A 17243-nucleotide genomic window follows, 5' to 3' on the forward strand; every position below is an offset into this window, starting at 1 on the left:
TACTAAAGACTGAAGCAGAAAACAAATGCCTCTCTCCTCTGCCAGAGCAGACTGCAATTTTTGTCAAGAGCTCTGGCAAAATTGGTACTCACTGAGAATTTGCAGATGGGCTGATCTAGCTGTAACATCGTGACCAACTGAACAGAAAAGACTAGAACAGCCTGAGACTGCAGTGAATAGGTTCTCAAATAGTTTATTTCTTGACTTTCAGAAAAGGCTTTCAGTTTAAGTACTTATCTGAAACATAATCAGGTCAAATTCAAGATCATTCAATAGCACCTTAAAGATGCTTTCAAATAAGCCTTGGAGACACAGGGATATTTCACAGCCAATACCACCAGGTCACTCAGTTTTACTTTGCACCTGGACAGACTGGTGGGTATTCACTGCTAAGCATTTAATGCAAAATATTAAGATGACATAAAATATATGCCTTTATCCAAATTCCCTCCAAGCCATTTTGTTCAGCACTAAGAAATTCCTTGTTCTACATCATCACTGTTTTTCCATAGGCTGCTCAAACAAATAGTCTCTTGAGCCTGCAAGGCACATCTGCTCCTCACTGTTACTCCCTGCACCACAACAGTTCAGTTCAGGGTTGACCCAACTGCAGAATCAAAAGATTTGTGGTATAGCTGGTCTATTGATCTTCTTATGGGCAGGAGGCCATTCCTGCCATCTGGGGTGGGATCAAGTCATGGGGATCTGCAAGACACTGATTTATAAAGGATAAGGCAAAAGAAAGACATGGAATAATAGCTTCTGCTTCCCCCTTCATTCTTCCCACTAAAGGACAAACAAAAAAACAGGAGAACAAGGTGGTGCTGGGGGAGTCTGTCTGTCTTCCACTCAGGAATACATTTCCCCCATCCTGAGACTGGATACTGCTGGGCAACAGTGCTTTCAGATACAGATCTCAGATGCAGAAGTTGCAGTTCACATATTCTTTTGAAGAGTTATAAAATCTGCAGGTTCACTCCAAATTTCAGATTCCTCATCTTCATGTTTCTTCCTTCCACACTTGGATGTAATTTGACAAAAACACCATACTGTCACTGCAAACTCTGCCAGCTGGAATCCTACAGTGCTACCCGAGGAAGTTTACAAACACTGATCAGAAGAGGCAGACATAGCAGCAATAGGTCCAACAGGCATGGAATTAATCTATTTTATTTTAGTGAATGAAACAGGGGGGAGGATCCCACACCACCTTATTTTCCTCTGATTTTTATTTTCAGTCCTGCTGTTCATGGTTTGGCTAGACAGGTCCCCAACAACCAGGTCATCAGCAAGACACAGCAAGGACATTTTGTACATCTAAGGCAGAGTTATTCTACAAGAGAGAGATTTGTTTTGCCCAGCCCATATGCTTTATTTGGACTTCTAAGGTAGACTATGAATGGATTCCACTCTCCTACCAAAGGCTCAGATGTCAAACTACACAATAACAGATACTTGTGAAAACAGAAACAGCTCCTTGAAGGAGGTGCCACACTATGTAAAGATCACACCAAGGCCACCCTAGAGAAAGAATGAAGTTTCTAGATAACAGACAAATGTCCCACCAATTCCTTCAGAATGTGTTAGGTAAGAGCAGTCTTTGAGAAATGTTTCCTTCAGCAGATGCCAGGGCAGGAGCCCTGGGCTTGCTCCTGCTCTGGGAACCTCAGTTATGCCAAAAGAGCTGTGTGTGGTGCTGTATTAGGGAACTGGATGAGGACACTGGCTCCCAAAATAAACACACATTTTCTTCTTTGTCAAGTCATTATAAAGTTGGATGGCTCCTCCGAGCAGTTTACCACATGGCCTCACAAAATGACTTTCCTTGGAGCGTTGAAGTGGACACAAAATAGTGCAGGTGGAAGGACCAGCTGGCAGTGGTCAGGTCAGAGCAAGAGCTTCCCAATCTGTCCTCTCTACTGAAACCAGCAGATTGTTAAACTGTACCCTAGAGGACAGTGACAATATAAAACTTCTCAAATTCAAACACTGAGTTGCCACGTATTTAGTTGTTTTGTGAATGAGCAGAGGCAAAATGTTACTTTCATTAACTACAGAGAGAACAGAAACAACTGCCCCCAAGATACTGCTACGAGCAGGATTTGCCTACAAAAGGAATGAGCTGTGACAGAGGTTGCAGTTTGTGCTGGTCCACAAACAGAAACAACAAACAATTAATGTGCTGCAAGAAATACTATTCCTGCTGGCCTCAGTTTTAACCTGTTTTAAACCTTTTTTTTCATCTTTGTTATCTGCTTAGCATCTGATGGTTTCCACAACTAATGTGGTGCCCACTCCTGGGAGACAGGAGCTGTATCCTGCCAAAAAAGTGAAGGCAACCACAGTGAAGAACTGGATTAATGGAAAAAGATTTTTCCTTCAGCCTAACATTTTTTAGTAGTACTCATCACCCAAAGCAAGTGTTATAAAATAAACTAAAAATACTTACATTTAAATTGATCATACTTAGATTCAACTCTACTAACTATATGACCATAAGCTCCAGTGTATAATTCTGCAAAAACAGTACCACATTTTGAGAATTTAGCCAACATTTTTTTCTTTTTTTTTGTTATAACTTATTTTCCTTTTCTTTTCCCTTAAAGAAGAGGTGGACAGAATGACCATGTACAGCAGCTATGAAGCAACATGGTAGAACTCAGGAAAAAAACAAGTAATTTAGTATTAACAATAAAGCAGAGAATTATTAAGTGGAGTATGAAAGATAACACACTTGGCTTTATTGGCTGTCAATCTGACAAGAGAAAAAATGTTGCTGTATTCTGATACTGTGGGACAGTCCAGCACTGTACTTCCTTGGCAGTTTCCATTACAATGATCCAATGAATGCTGTTATTGAAGATGTCATGGATTCCTCCCTTCAGCTTATTAATGCCATTGATAGCTGTGCCATCCTTGCTTGAGATTTCCACACACAGACACTTCTGAGAGTTAAAACATAACTGGACCCCTCAGTGGGGAGAAGTGAACAGTTGTGATGAGACTGGAAAGGTTTGTCAGGTCAGGAAAACCATTTAGTGCTGTTTTGGGGAACTACTGCATCAGGAAGCAGCTCTACAGCTTTTGCTTTGCCACAGGGGAGAGACTTCCCATTTTCCAGTGTGTGCTCCAGCACCTCCTCAATCCCACACATCCAGCTGGCAGGAGGTGCTTTGCATTCCCAAGATAGCCAAGTTAAATCACCATGGAAGGGTTTCTACTCTGCCCAAACTAGTCCATATCCTCAAAATTTACAAAGGATGACAGAGGGTGAAGTGAAGTTTGTTTTGTTTTTAAATGAACCACCTAAGAGGTTTTGCTATCACAGTTCTCTCTCCTGTTCTACGGGTAATTGTTCCAGATGTTAAGGGAAGAGGAGCTCAGAGGTGACACATATGAATTAGCACCAAAAAATTTGAGTTCTGAACAAAGGCTTGAAAAAAATTTCTGGTAGATCAGGACAATAACATTTTTTTAGCTGTGACAAGTCACCCCACTGCTGCCAAGCCACAACAGGATGAACTAGTTTGGCTTCCAGTGGGATTCATTGGCATGTTTCAAACATTATGCCCTTCACAGATCTATTTTTCCCCCTCTGTGTATATTGCTATACAGCTGCACACTCCATCACATACAGTAATTTCAGAAGAATGGGCATTTTATGTTCCAGGACTCATGTCCAGCTCCTCACATTAACTTGCTCCATCAACTCCAGCCTGTTTTCCATATAACACAAACAACTGAAGTGGAACTTCCACTTGCATCTTTTCAGCATAAAGAGGCTAAAAATACCTGCCTGGTATGTGTTCAGTCAACCATGGATAATGTTGTATCCCTTATCTAAAATGACTAAATATGCTTTTCAAGGAAAGGTGACCATTATTTGTTGGATATAAAGACAAAAAGGGAAAAGTAAAAGACAACACTTGACTTAGAGGGAGATTTTAGGGAACTATCAGCAGCTTTGTATGTCCCCTATTTTTCTCAGGTGTACCTTGGTACAGGCCTTATATATGTAATTAAAGATACATTATTTCAAATTATACCTTTATTTTTTATACATTTTAGTACATTTTAATATGAAATTAACTTCAACTTGAAGCTTTTTTCCCCCAAAAATATCTGGTCATTATTGACTCTGTTATCTGTCCTTGTTTGTTAACATACAAAAAATATTCTCTCAGCTGTTTTATCCGGAGCAGAAATAAGGTGTAACTACTGCAAGAATTGAAAAAAAAATCTAAGACTTATAGATAGAAAATAAGGCCATTCCTAATTTAAGAATGCCTTAAGCAAGTAAACACTTGCTACTGAGTCTCTGAGTACATTATACTCCCCACACAAACAGTGCAAATCCACCTTTAGGCAAGGTTTTCCAGTCTTTTAATAAGATTTGCAATTTCTTGACAACTCATTTTTTTTTCCCAAAGACAGTGGGTGAATCAGGGTAAAACATTTTTGCTTGCTCTGAAATCAAATATTTGCACATACTTGTAGACACTAAATGAGATTCTCCTTAATCTTTTCATTTTGCTGTGTTGTGGTAGATTAAAAGATGACATTTATGTCAAAAAAAGCACTGCTATTTGTTCACTACACACTCCAGTGTAACTATTAGGTCAAATATCACCACATGTATCTGCACAGTTCAAATTTTCACAATGTACTATGAAAAAGTTAGCAAATGATCATAATCATCAATCACTGTAAGTATTTATCATAATCTTTTTAAAAGTTTCAAATGCTAACTGGTCAGCTGGCCCCATACTCACACTACAACGTAACTTCTAATGCATCTTGAAATGCTTTTTGCAGCTCTTCAACCATTCTGTACAATCAGCCTGTGGGGACATCCCTCAGCATTTCTGTGTTTCCAGGATTGTATTTTCATGACAAAAGCTTATTTAACAAGTTGCCACTATTAAGTGACTTGTAAGAACAGTCATACACTTAGACTTGACCTTGGATGAGGATGGTTCGGTCAGTCTGGGACTCTCTTTATTACAGATTCTGCTCAGTCATTCAGAGTCCACAGCACATCTGCATTCCCAGCTGCACTTCTTTTAGGCAGGTTGAAATTACTGTAATTTTTCAAACTGATTATTTTGCATTAGTAGCTGAAAAGATTCCATTAAAAGTTCGAAGAGAAATGTGAGATCTCTTAGAGTTCTGCACAAACATAAACTCCTACTGTTACGTAAAAGTAAGACCCCAATGGCCTCAGTATAGTCTGACTTAAAGCAATATTAAAGGCTGAAGTGACACACATCTCTTTTTTATTTTACTGTACTTTGAGGAATACTCTACTTTCTTGTCCTCAGTCCTATCCCACTTGCCTTGTCTTCCAGCTTCCCATGGAGGTGGAAACTTCATCTCCCTCAATCTTCTCAGAAGTTCAAAGTTCTCACCTGAGCTCGTAGAGAGCCAGAGCCATCCTTCCTTCATAGGTGACGTAATCTGGACAAGCCCTTCTGGAAAGGTCTGGTAAAGCTTTCTCCTAGAAAGCCAGACTGCCAGGTGGGGAACCACCATGTTAGAACATTCTGGATTATAAGTTTTTTTTCAGGGCCTCACCTTGAGCAAGGTATTTGAATACTGGACTTCCATAGCTACATGTACTGACATACATATAATAAGCAAATGGTGTTTACACAGCTATGAGCAAACCTGCCCAGAGAGGTCCTGAATTTTTTTATAGTTTTGGGTTTGTTTTTCTTTTTAATTCATCCACCTCTTATTCACCTTTCTTAGAAGAACAAAAACAAAGGTTAGGAAAAAACCCCTGCCTGCATAAGCTTCACCTGAAGTTCAATTTTGGAGCAGTAATTCTTGCTTCAGATATGTAATTTAGAACAATCATTGGCTATTACAAGGAGAAAATACATTCTTCTATCTTTGTAGTTACTTTCTAAGGGTTAGGCTTTTTCAGTCTTTCATCTGTAACAAAAATAAGGGCTACCCACCCACATTTCTTATTGTTACTCTGTAAAGACTTTTGATTGATTCATCCTTCTTCTGACTCATTAACACAATAGAAGCTGGGTTTGAAAAACAGAAAAACCAGTCATTTTATTTAAGAGATGCACTTTATCTTTCTGCAAAACTCTCAGTCCATTTTACCACCTTGTTCAACAAAATAGATTAAAAAAACCCTTAAACTTTTTTTGTGAAGGCAATAGATAATTAGCAAAGACCTACTGATATTGGTTTTGTTCTCAGCATATGAAAATAAATTGTACCTTTGGCTGGACAATGCAGTTCAAGATAATCCTTAAATATCAAAGAAATTACTGCCTGTGCAGACCAAAGTTTTTTTCCCACCTTTTGTACAATTAAGGAAGAGCTAAAAATGTAGACTATTTTCTTTGCAGAAAAGAATTACTGAGAACTAGTCTAAGACTGAGAATCATCTGCCCTTATTAATACGTGGACAACTATTTCCATTTAGCAGGTTAAAAAAATAATAAAAATCAAATCAAATAATTGAACAGATTTCAAAAGGCCATTTTACCCTGTATTGTAGAAACTGTTTATGGTGTTGTTCTACAGTTCAGAAGAGACAATTTCATTCTCCAGACCCAAACAGTTAATGGTATTCCTCTATGCTTTTAGCTCCATCTTCAAGGTAAGTAGATATCGAAGGAAAACAAGACTTAAATACTGAAAACAGATTTTCTCAAATTCTGAGTGTTAGGGCATGGTGAAAACATACATTTTTACTTTATATCGTAAAACCTATGACAACTTAGTGAAGTAGAAGTATTGGTTTTTTGTTTTAAACCAAACTGACAGTGAAGACTCCCCAAGTTAATATACACCCTACTGCTCTTCCTCTCCTAAATGTTGGATAATTCTGAACCACTTCCTGATACCAGAAGCTGCTCAGGTTATATGACAGTGAAGTAACTTTTGACTATTTTAAAAGTTATTCAGAACCACCTTCAGAACTTTTTGAAGGGATGGTAAAACCATGCAAGTGAAAACTATTTAAATTCTGGATTCAAAGCAGAGCTGAGCACAGCTCATTTCCTGGCAAACCCAGGTGCAGGTTTCCTCTATGACCTATCAGTTAATCTACATTCTTCGATTACTTACATGTACTTTAACCTGAAATGGGGTAAAGGGTTCTAACACCTCTCACTCAGCTCTGTTATTCCCATTATAATAACTGCTCTAACATACGGTCTGTTTTGCTGTTTGCCATATAGAAAGCATTTACCACACACTCTCTACAAAGTCTTTCCATGTATCTACTTTAGTTTTCAGTCTAATGGAAGCCTGACAAAACAAAACCAAGTGGTCAAAAAAAGACATTAAAAAGTTCTCTGCTGTGCAAATTGCTGTTGCTAATAAATAATAATGTCATAGATTTCCAACAAAGATCGAGTCATTCACACATGACTGACATTTTTGCAGAAGTCTGTAAACAGCAGGTGAAACCACGTCTGGTTTTCTCTTTGGATGCTGCTGTCCAAATGCAGATTCCTGAATTGTGTCAGGATTTCAGCCCATCAGACCTCACAAGCTCACAGACACACATCCTGCCTGGCAAACTCAATACTGAAGAGCTTGGAAGGAAAGCCTCACTTAACCCTTATTGGTTCAGAAGACCAAAGGAAAAAAAACCAAAGAGAATGGGAAATAAAATAAGTATGTCACATTTGCACCCATCCTCAAGAATAGCATCAGGTATCATTTTTATTTATATATATAAAGAAAAAGAGTCAGGTTTGTAATTCCCTGTTTCAAGAAAACATAAAAAAGGAAAGTTTCACTTGGTAACACCTTGCTGCATCAGATGTTCTAGCAAAGCAAGGGTTTAAATAACTTTGCTGCAAGCACAACTTTATTAAGGGTTGCCTACATAAGATTTTCCAGTGCAGTGTGTAGTAGGAGGAGTTTGGTTGTGTCTCAAGTAAAATTTCTTTCCCGCCCACCCCAGAAACTTCTTGCTCTGTGACACACTGAGGAACAGCCTCCTAAACACAACCCAGCCGGAGCACCAGCAGGATTTTTTAACTCCAGTAGTGTTTTATACTATCATAGCCAAGGAACTGAAGACTTTACAGGAACCCATTTGCCAAGTCACATGGGTGACCCAAGCAGAGGCTCATATGTCACTGAAAGGTTGAGTTACAGAAAAGTAAAGAAAACCTTGGACAGAGAATTAAAATGGAGAGAGTATTTCACGAGACTGGAGATTTCTGTAATAAGTACTACTTAGCAGTGCCACTACCTTTCTGGCCTGGGCTTCCACATGCACATATTTTTCCACAATACAAAGAATTATATGCATGCATCACCCCTTACCATATACTAATTTTCTAGAGACTTGGTTACACTATAACTGGATGGTGATACAGGGTGTGACATTGGCTTGTTGCAGGCCTGGTCTCACGTGCATCAATTATCAAGAGGACACCATCTCTCCTGTCTCCAGGTGAGTTACACCATCGTTCCTTAAGCACGTACCAAGACAACTAATGTCACAACACAATGAGCTTCTTAGAGAGCTTCGCGCAGACACACGGACAGACAGACACAGGGCCGTCAAGGAACAAAGACCTCCGGATGGGGAGGCCCCAGATCAGCCCTCCAGGATACAGACCCTGCACAAGGGCCAACAGTGCGACCTGCAAAGGCTCCCCCAGTGTTCTCCCACCACCACCGCGATCCAAGCGCGCCGCTCCGAAGCCAGCACATGACAGCCGCGAAGGCCGAGATCCAATTACACCCCCGAGCCCTGGGCCATGACAGCCAGCTCCTCTGGCACAGCCAAGTCCTCACCCTCCACTGCAGCTTCTCCCCAAGCCCAGGGGTGAGGTCTCACCCGCCCCACGGCCCGAGAAGCGCAGCGGGGCTGAGCTCCGTGCCCGCACAAGGACACGGCTGCCCCGGGCGACACGGTGACCACCCTCCCTCCTCCCGCAGGGGCAGCAGCCCGGGCTGGATGCAGCTCCGTGAGCCGATCAAACCCAGCAGCAGCACGGCCGGGCCCCCTCCCCTGCAGGTCCCGCTCCCGCTCGGGGAAGGAGCTGCGTTAACGGGAGCGCAGCCGGCGGGAGGCGCGGCCGCTGCGCAGTCCCGGGAATGGCACCGGGAATGGGCACCGGGATAGCCCTGGGGTGGGCGGGGAGGGCTTCTGGGCGGGCATCGCTCCCCCGTGCCCTCGCCTCACCCCGACTTGGCAGCAGGAGCCCGGGTGCCGGAGCCCGCCGGGCAGCGCTGCCATCGCACCGCCTGAGGAGGAAGAGAAGGAGGGCAGGCCCGCGGCCGCTCACCTGCAGGGGGAAGGTGGCCGCCTTGTTGCCCACGTAGCCGCGCACGACGTGGCTCTGGATGGAGAGCACCCGGCACTCCGGCTCCATGGCTGTGCCTCCCGCCCGCCCGCGCCGGGCCGAGCTGGCGGCGCCGGGAGCGGCGGCAGGAGCAGGAGCACGGGGCGGAGCGCGGCGGGAGTGACGCGCTGGCCCTGCCCGCCTGTCACACACACACACCCCGGGGGAGGGAGGAGGCAGCACCCAATGGCCGCCTCCTCGCTGCCCGGCGCTGGCCGCAGAACCCACCCCCGGCACCCGCCGCAAACCCGCCCCGTCCCTGCGGGTCCCGCCGCGCTCCCATCCCTGTCCCCCCCCGCACCGCGGTCACGCGCCCCGGCGGTGGCGCCGGCGACACCGGGCAGTGTCCGCGCCCCCCGCACCGCGCGAGAATCACCGGGATGGGCAGAGGTTGGGAAGGACCACAGCAGGTTGTCTGTGCCAACCTCCCTGTTCCAACGGGGTCGTCCCGGAGCACACGGCATTGGGATTGCGTCCAGACGGCTCTGGAATATCCCCGGTGAAGGACACTCCACACCTTCTCCCAGGCACTCAGCAACAGGACAAGGGGGCACGGGTTCAAGCTCTGCCAGGGGAAATTGAAGTTGGAGATCAGAAAAAAATTCTTTCCAGAAAGAGTAATCAGGCATTGGAATGGCCTGCCCAGAGAGGGGGTGGATTCCCCATCCCTGGAGGTTTTTAAACTGAGATTGGCCATGGCACTGGGTGCCATGATCTGGTAAAGGGACTGGAGTTGGACCGAGGATTGGACTTGATGATCTCGGAGGTCTTTTCCAACCCAATCGATTCTATGATTATCTGGGCAATCTGTTCCAGTGCTCCATCACTGCGCAAGAAAAGTTATTCCTCAGGTGGAACTTCCTGGGCATCAGTTCCTGCCCATTCCTCTTGTCCCGTTGCTAGGCACCCCTGAGCAGAGCCTGGTCCATGCTCTTGATGCCCACCCTTCAGATACTTACATATATTGGTGTGGTTGCCCCCTCATCGCTTCTCAAAGCTGAACAGGCCCAGCCCCTTCAGCCTTTATTCATAAGAAAGATGCTCCAGTCCCATAATCATCCTTGTTGCACCCCACTGGACCTGCTTCTTGTATCAAGCAGCCCAGAACTTTTTCTCTCTGAAAGGAGATTGTAGTGAGGTGGGAATTAGTCTCTTCTGACCATGCCTACAGTGAGAGGACCAGAAGAAATGGCTTTAGGGTGAGATGGGAGAGATTCAAATTAGATATAAGAAAAGAATTTTCAGTCAGAGTGGTCAGGTATTGCAAGGGGCTGCCCAGGGAGCTGGTGGAGTCACCATCCTTGGAGGTATTTAAGAGGCATCTGGATCTGGCACTGGATGGTGTTGTTTAGTGGTTTAGGGGTCACAGTGGTAGTGGTAATGCTGGGTGGGTGGTTGGGCTGGATGATCTTAAAAGTTCCATTGCAGCCCTGATGATTCTATTCCACTGGTGCACCTCACCTTGGCATTGGTATGCTGAGGCACTTGCTGACCCCACAGAGCCACAATGTCACCCAGCCATCTCCAGCATGGCACCCCCAGTACTGTGGGTACCACCACCCATCCTGTGTGCAAACCACACTCCCTTGTGCCATGACACGAGCCACCCACAGCTGCCCCACAGCATGTTGGAAAACCAGAAGCGGCACACATATCCCACCTGTGTGACTCCTTCCTTCCTCAAATGTTCAGAAAGCCCTCGGGAGCCACAGATGACACCATGCCTGGTGGTGGCATGCCAGCCCAGGCTGTGGATGACCTGACAGCACCACCCTCACAGTTGGGCTCTGAAGTGAGTGCAATTGTGTGGTATTGACCCCAAAAAATATAACCTTCAGAGGGCTGCCAAAGAGTAGAAGAAGATGTATGTGTTGGCTGGCAAGTGCTGCAGTACATCAATACTCAACTGAGGTAGGACTTCATAGTGTGTTTGGGAATTTGACCTTCCTCTGGCCATTTGTCATTATTGACCGTCACATGTTCAATCACAGATTACAACAAGAAATGACACCTGATGCCTCTTGTTCTTCTTTGTGGATAGCTTTGAATTGACTCTTGAAACAGCATGACTATTTCTCAGCAAGGGGAAAGAGTGTTTTCCTCATCAGAAGTAATCTTTCGGAAAATGAGGGAACATACCTGTCCTCTTTTCAGTCATCACTGTAGTTAAAAAAATTGGGGTTTATTCTAGGCTGGCCTTACTACTAACAGTTGCCTCATCACCTATAAATTTACACATTTCTTGATTTGCAGAAATCAGTGCGTCTCCATGGAGTACTGGGCCAGAACAATGAGGGATCTGCATCATGTATGCTCCTGCTTCTCTAGCTTGGAAGGCAATTGTTGAAATACAGATTTTGTCCTTTTTTTCCCCTGTATTTCCTTTCTTCCTGATTAATAGGACTTAATGCTCCACTTTGGCCTTATAAGCATATGATACACACATACCAGCACAGGTTCCTTTCAGGAGTGACTCAGGATCTGTCTTGGGGGTTCCACACTGTTGTCAGGTCAGGCTGGGCCTTAGTTAAGACAGTTGTGTAGTGACATGGATGGTTTGTCTCTGTCGTGCCTATACCAACTGTGTCTTTCCCTTCCTGATAATGACATGCACTGTCCAAAGGCAAGGAAGTGTTCTGGCATTTGCAGCTGTTCTTTCTAAAATCTGCCCAAGCATGCCTGGCATTCTCACTGGAGCAAGCTCCCCTCTCAAGAAGGAAAGCACATCTCACGTGTTGGTTAATCCTTGCCCTTAGGTTTTGTACAGCCACTACACCTGCACTTGGTACATCACACAGGCAAAGCAAGGAATGGCCTCAGGGAAGTCTCACATTGCGGAGCACAGCTGACACCAGACTGCTGGTATACCTGAGCAAGGAAACTACAGCATGGGTAGCAATTATGGGACTGTTTTGGTTGGAAAAAACCTTTAAGATCTTAAGTCTAACTGTTAAATCAGCACTGCAAAATCCACCACTAAACCATGTCCCAGAGCGCCACATCTACATCTTTTATGTACTTCTAGGGATGGTGACTCCACCACTCACCTGGGCAGCCTGTTCCAGTGCTTGACAACCCTTTCAGTGAAGAAAGTTTTTCTGATATCCAGCCCAAACCTCCCCTGGTGCAACTTGAGGTCATTTCCTGTTATCCTATCCCTCTTCTCTTTGGAGAAGGACCTTGCCTGCACTCACACCACATGCTGTTTCCCCAAGCAATTGGAAAAACCCATTCTATGCAGATTTGCAACTTTCTTCCTAATATTCTGAAAGGCCCAACAAAAGCAAGTACTCCTAGAAAACTTTATGCTTTCCCCAGAGGAATATCTGAAATCACGCTTTGTACTCTAAGCTGTAAAAATACGATCTCTTTTTACGATCAGGTGACCCACCTAGTGGATGAGGGGAAGGCTGTGGATGTGTCTATCTGGACTTCAGCAAGGCCTTTGACACTGTCTCCCATAATATACTCCTGGAAAAGCTGGTAACCCATGGCTTGGACAAGCGTACCCTCTGCTGGATTAGGAGCTGGCTGGAGGGTCGGGTCCAGAGAGTGCTGGTGAACGGAGCTGCATCCAGCTGGCGGCCGGACACCAGTGGTGTTCCCCAGGGGTCTGTATTGGGTCCAGTCCTGTTTAACATCTTTATTGATGATTTAGATGAGGGGATTGAGACCATCATCAGCAAATTTGCTGATGACACCAAATTGGGAGGGAGTGTTGACCTGCTGGAAGGCAGGAGGGCTCTGCAGAGGGATCTGGATAGACTTGAGAGATGGGCTGATTCCAATGGGATGAAGTTCAACGAGGCCAAGTGCAGGTCCTGCACTTTGGCCACAACAACCCCCTGCAGCGCTCCAGGCTGGGCACAAAGTGGCTGGAGAGCAGCCAGGCAGAAAGGGACCTGGGGGTACTAATTGACAGGAAGCTCAACATGAGCCAACAGTGTGCCCAGGTGGCCAAGAAGGCCAATGGGATCCTGGCTTGGAACAAAACTAGCGTGGCCAGCAGGCCCAGGGCAGTGACCCTTCCCCTGTACTCTGCATTGGTGAGGTCACACCTTGAGTATTGTGTTCAGTTCTGGGCCCCTCAGTTCAGAAAGGATATTTAGGTGCTGGAGGGGGTCCAGAGAAGAGCAACAAGGCTGGTGAAGGGACTGGAGCATAAGTCCTATGGGGAGAGGCTGAGGGAGCTGGGGGTGTTTAGCCTGGAGAAGAGGAGGCTCAGAGGTGACCTCAGCACTCTCCAGAACTACCTGAAGGGAAGTTCTGGCCAGGTGGGGGTTGGTCTCTTCTCCCAGGAACTCAGCAATAGGACAAGGGGGCACGGGCTCAAGCTCTACCAGGGGAAATTGAAGTTGGATATCAGAAAAAAATTCTTTGCAGAGAGAGTAATCAGGCATTGGAATGGGCTGCCCAGAAAGGTGGTGGATTCACCATTCCTGGAGATTTTTAAATGCAAATTGGATGTGGCACTGAGTGCCATGATCTAGTAAATGGACTGGAGTTGGACCAAGGGTTGGACTTGATGATCTCGGAGGTCTTTTCCAACCCAATCGATTCTATGATTCTATAATTCTAAGTATTTTTAATGGATTAAGGAGTAGAACCTGCATACATAAAAGTGAGCAAGGGGATGACACAGAAGTATCAAGCTACAATGTTTTTCCAACTACAGGGGAATCTATACGTCCATACACTAAAAAAGTTGCCACAATCAAAGCAAAGGCTAGAAAACAATTCTCCTTCCCTTCCAGAAAGCAGCTCATCTAAAAGTGTGCACACTTTCTGAGCAGTGTTTTTTAAAAGACTTCTCCCTGTTTATTTTTTAAGAAGTCAGGCCTCTTGCTGATAAAAAGACTGCGTGTCTCAGAAAAAAAGTGAAGCTAAGCTTCAATTCCATAGTGATCATGCATCCTGCTATGCTATCCTTCTGCAAAATATAACTCCCAGGTCCTCCTCCAAATACGGGGATTACTAAGACTATTCAAGGAGCAAATAACCATGCAATGGGTGACAGAAAGCTTCATTAGGAAAAGAGAAAAAGGCAGGGCAGGTTAGATCAAATGCAAGCAATAGAGAGGCTGTCCTAGGCTTCCTACTACAGCTGCTGCAGTAGCACTATGATACCTTTCAGCTCCTGCCCTGTCAGTGGACTGTGCATGGAGTTTTATGATGTATTTCTTAAGGTAATGTGAGCACTCAAACCAGATCTACTTGCTCAGATCTACTTGCTTGTAGACTATTTGCTGGAAATAATGAATTTTGAGTTGGAAGGTCAGCATCATTTGATTAAGAGAGAGGATAGTCAAAAAGACCACAGTTTATTAACAACTGGGTAGAAAAAACTGGCCTAAATCCTTCTCACATCCCCCACTTGTCTGCTCAGCTTGTCAGTGCACCAAAGAGCAATACACCCCATGGCAGACGCAAGGCAATAACACACACCACACTTGTCCAGCCTGCAGTTCTGGGAGATACACATCTTTATCTGCCTTCTTCACTCCTGAGCAGACATGACAAACACCCTTATGGGCCATTTGTTGCACAGGCTCCTGCCTTCCTATGTCTGTGTTGTTACCCTTTGGAATTCCAGCTCACTATGTATGAAGAAATTGTGAGATTACAGCGAATAAGAAGCTTAACATGTGTCAACAGTGTCACAATATTGCAATAAAGGTAATCACATGTTGGACTGCATAAACAACAGTATAGTCTGTCAGACATATGAAGTCATCCTTGCAGTGTACCCAACACTGGTTGAGTCTCTGATGAAGTACCACCAAGTTTTTGGAATGGCATTTCATTCAAAATGGAAAAAATGGCACAATGAGAGAGGCTGTAAGAAGTATCCAAGGCTCAGGATACACAACCTAGGAGAAAATGTTTTCTTTAAATTAATTAAAACTCCACTCTCTTAACAGCCTGCAAATACTTATAACACAGAGCTATGAGGGAGCAGAAGGGAATAAACCAATGTCCATAATGGAGGGCTTGCTGCCAGTATGCAAAAGGTTTTGAAACACAGGAAGAGATTGCTTTGGAAGATTCATGAGGTTTTATCTTCAGTTCGTTTTTTCCTAGCTCCTATAGGAAATATTTTATAAATATTGATAGCTGTATTTAAATTTATCTTGGAATGGGAGACAGACATTAACTACCAAGGTCTCCTGAAGCCCACAGTTTTTATTTAAGCACAATAGGAAAGATATGGGGCTGCCAAGGATATGACACACTGAGCTTGATAAAAGCTGCACAGAGACAGGGTCTTAAATCAGATTCTGTACATTGCATATGGATTCTCTAAATCATTGTAAGCATTCACAGAAAATAAAAGTTGACAGTTATGTAAATAGAGTGTTAATACCCTCTCCTTTTCCCAAGAAGTCTTTAAGGCATCAGAATCGGAACAGCAGAGTAGTAATGAGAATCATAGAATTGTTTAGGTTGGAAAAGATCTTTAAGATCCAACTGTTAACCCAGCACTGCCAAGTCCATCACTCAACCATGTCCCAAAGCACCACATCACATCTATTAGATACCTCCAGAGATGGTGACTCAGCCACAAGCAGCCTGTTTCAGTGCTTAACAACCCTGTCAGTGAAGAAATTTTTCCTAACATCCCATCTGAACCTCCTCTGTCACAACTTGAGGCCTTTTCCTTTTGTCCTGTTGCTTGTTATTTGGAAGAACAGATCAAACACTACATGGTTACAACCTCCTTTCAGGGAAGTTGTAGGGAGAGACATGGTCTCCCCTGAGCCTCCTCTTCTCCAGGCTGAACACCCCAGCTCCCTCATCCTCCTCTCATGGGACTTGTGCCTCCAGCCCCTTCCCCAGCACCACTGATAAACACACCTATCTAAGCCATGACAAGCCAGTTTTTCCAGAAGAATTATGTGGGAAATGATGTCAAAGGCTTTCTAACATCTAGTCAGCATCCAATTGTGCATTCTTCAATCAGAAGACCATCTGTATTTTAAGATACTGATTTTGGCTTGTCAGTTCTATGTTTGCTTAGACAGATTGTGAAGTACCAATTTAAGACTGTGATAGTAACCATAAACTATTAGCAACATTTGATGTAGGAGGGAACCGTTGTCCTTGTTTCATGCCAAATTTTCACTTGGCCTGTAGTAAAATGATTAACTTTGTCAGGAATTGTCAATATTGAGAGATTAAATGATCAGAAGATCAAGTGGGCTATCCACTTACACCTCTGACTCAGACCTGTTCTCTATCACTGGCTTGACAAATCTCCATATATTTTGAGCTTTTTTACTTCTAAATATCAGGCCCAGTCTTGCAATCCTCATATCTATTGTTTTACTGGGATAAATGGAACTGCTTCTGGGATGGTATCCAAGGAGCTGCGGGACAAGCCAGTGATAAAGTTCTGTATAAAATGATGTACAGCTGTCACAAGTTGCCACAGCTGAGCAGCACTGCATAGCATGGCATTCTTGATCCTCATCTCCTTCAGAAACCTAAAATTTTATCTTTTCATAAAAACATGCAAGAACACTTTTCTGTGAAATTCCAAGCTAAAGCACTCCTTATACTGGTACAATTCCCAGTATAACTATAACAATGCACAAATATTTTGGCTGGTGCTGATGTCTGGTGCATGTTTAGGTTCTAGTGTCCATTTAACAAAACTGTGTAATTTAAGAAAACCAGGAGGCCTCCTTTGCTTGGTTAAGGGAGCTAAAGTGCTTCAGATCAGCTTACAGTTTTGTCCTGAACGTTCATGCTTGAGGCCCCAGGACTCAGTATCCACTACCTAATACTGGAGAAAAGGAACTCGTTATTATCAGGAGCTTAATCCCAATTAACCCTTTTTGTCCCTGAATAATCATTCACCAGCATTAAAGGGGTAGCAGAGTAAGTGCTCTTTGGCAACCAATT

At 44.1% G+C, this 17243-nt stretch overlaps 1 protein-coding gene across 1 annotated transcript in view; it reads right to left on the reverse strand.

Annotated features, from left to right (window-relative positions):
* Positions 1 to 9464, reverse strand: part of PDXK (pyridoxal kinase) — a 45140-nt gene extending 35676 nt beyond the window's left edge. The window contains exon 1 of the mRNA XM_071566117.1: positions 9282 to 9464. Coding sequence (XP_071422218.1) covers positions 9282 to 9368 — 87 coding nt within the window. The 5' untranslated portion in view covers positions 9369 to 9464. The remainder of the gene's footprint in view (positions 1 to 9281) is intronic.
* Between the last annotated feature and the right edge of the window lie 7779 nt (positions 9465 to 17243).

This window comes from Pithys albifrons, chromosome 1 (genome assembly GCF_047495875.1).
Source record: "Pithys albifrons albifrons isolate INPA30051 chromosome 1, PitAlb_v1, whole genome shotgun sequence".
Classification (NCBI taxonomy): Eukaryota; Metazoa; Chordata; class Aves; order Passeriformes; family Thamnophilidae; genus Pithys; species Pithys albifrons.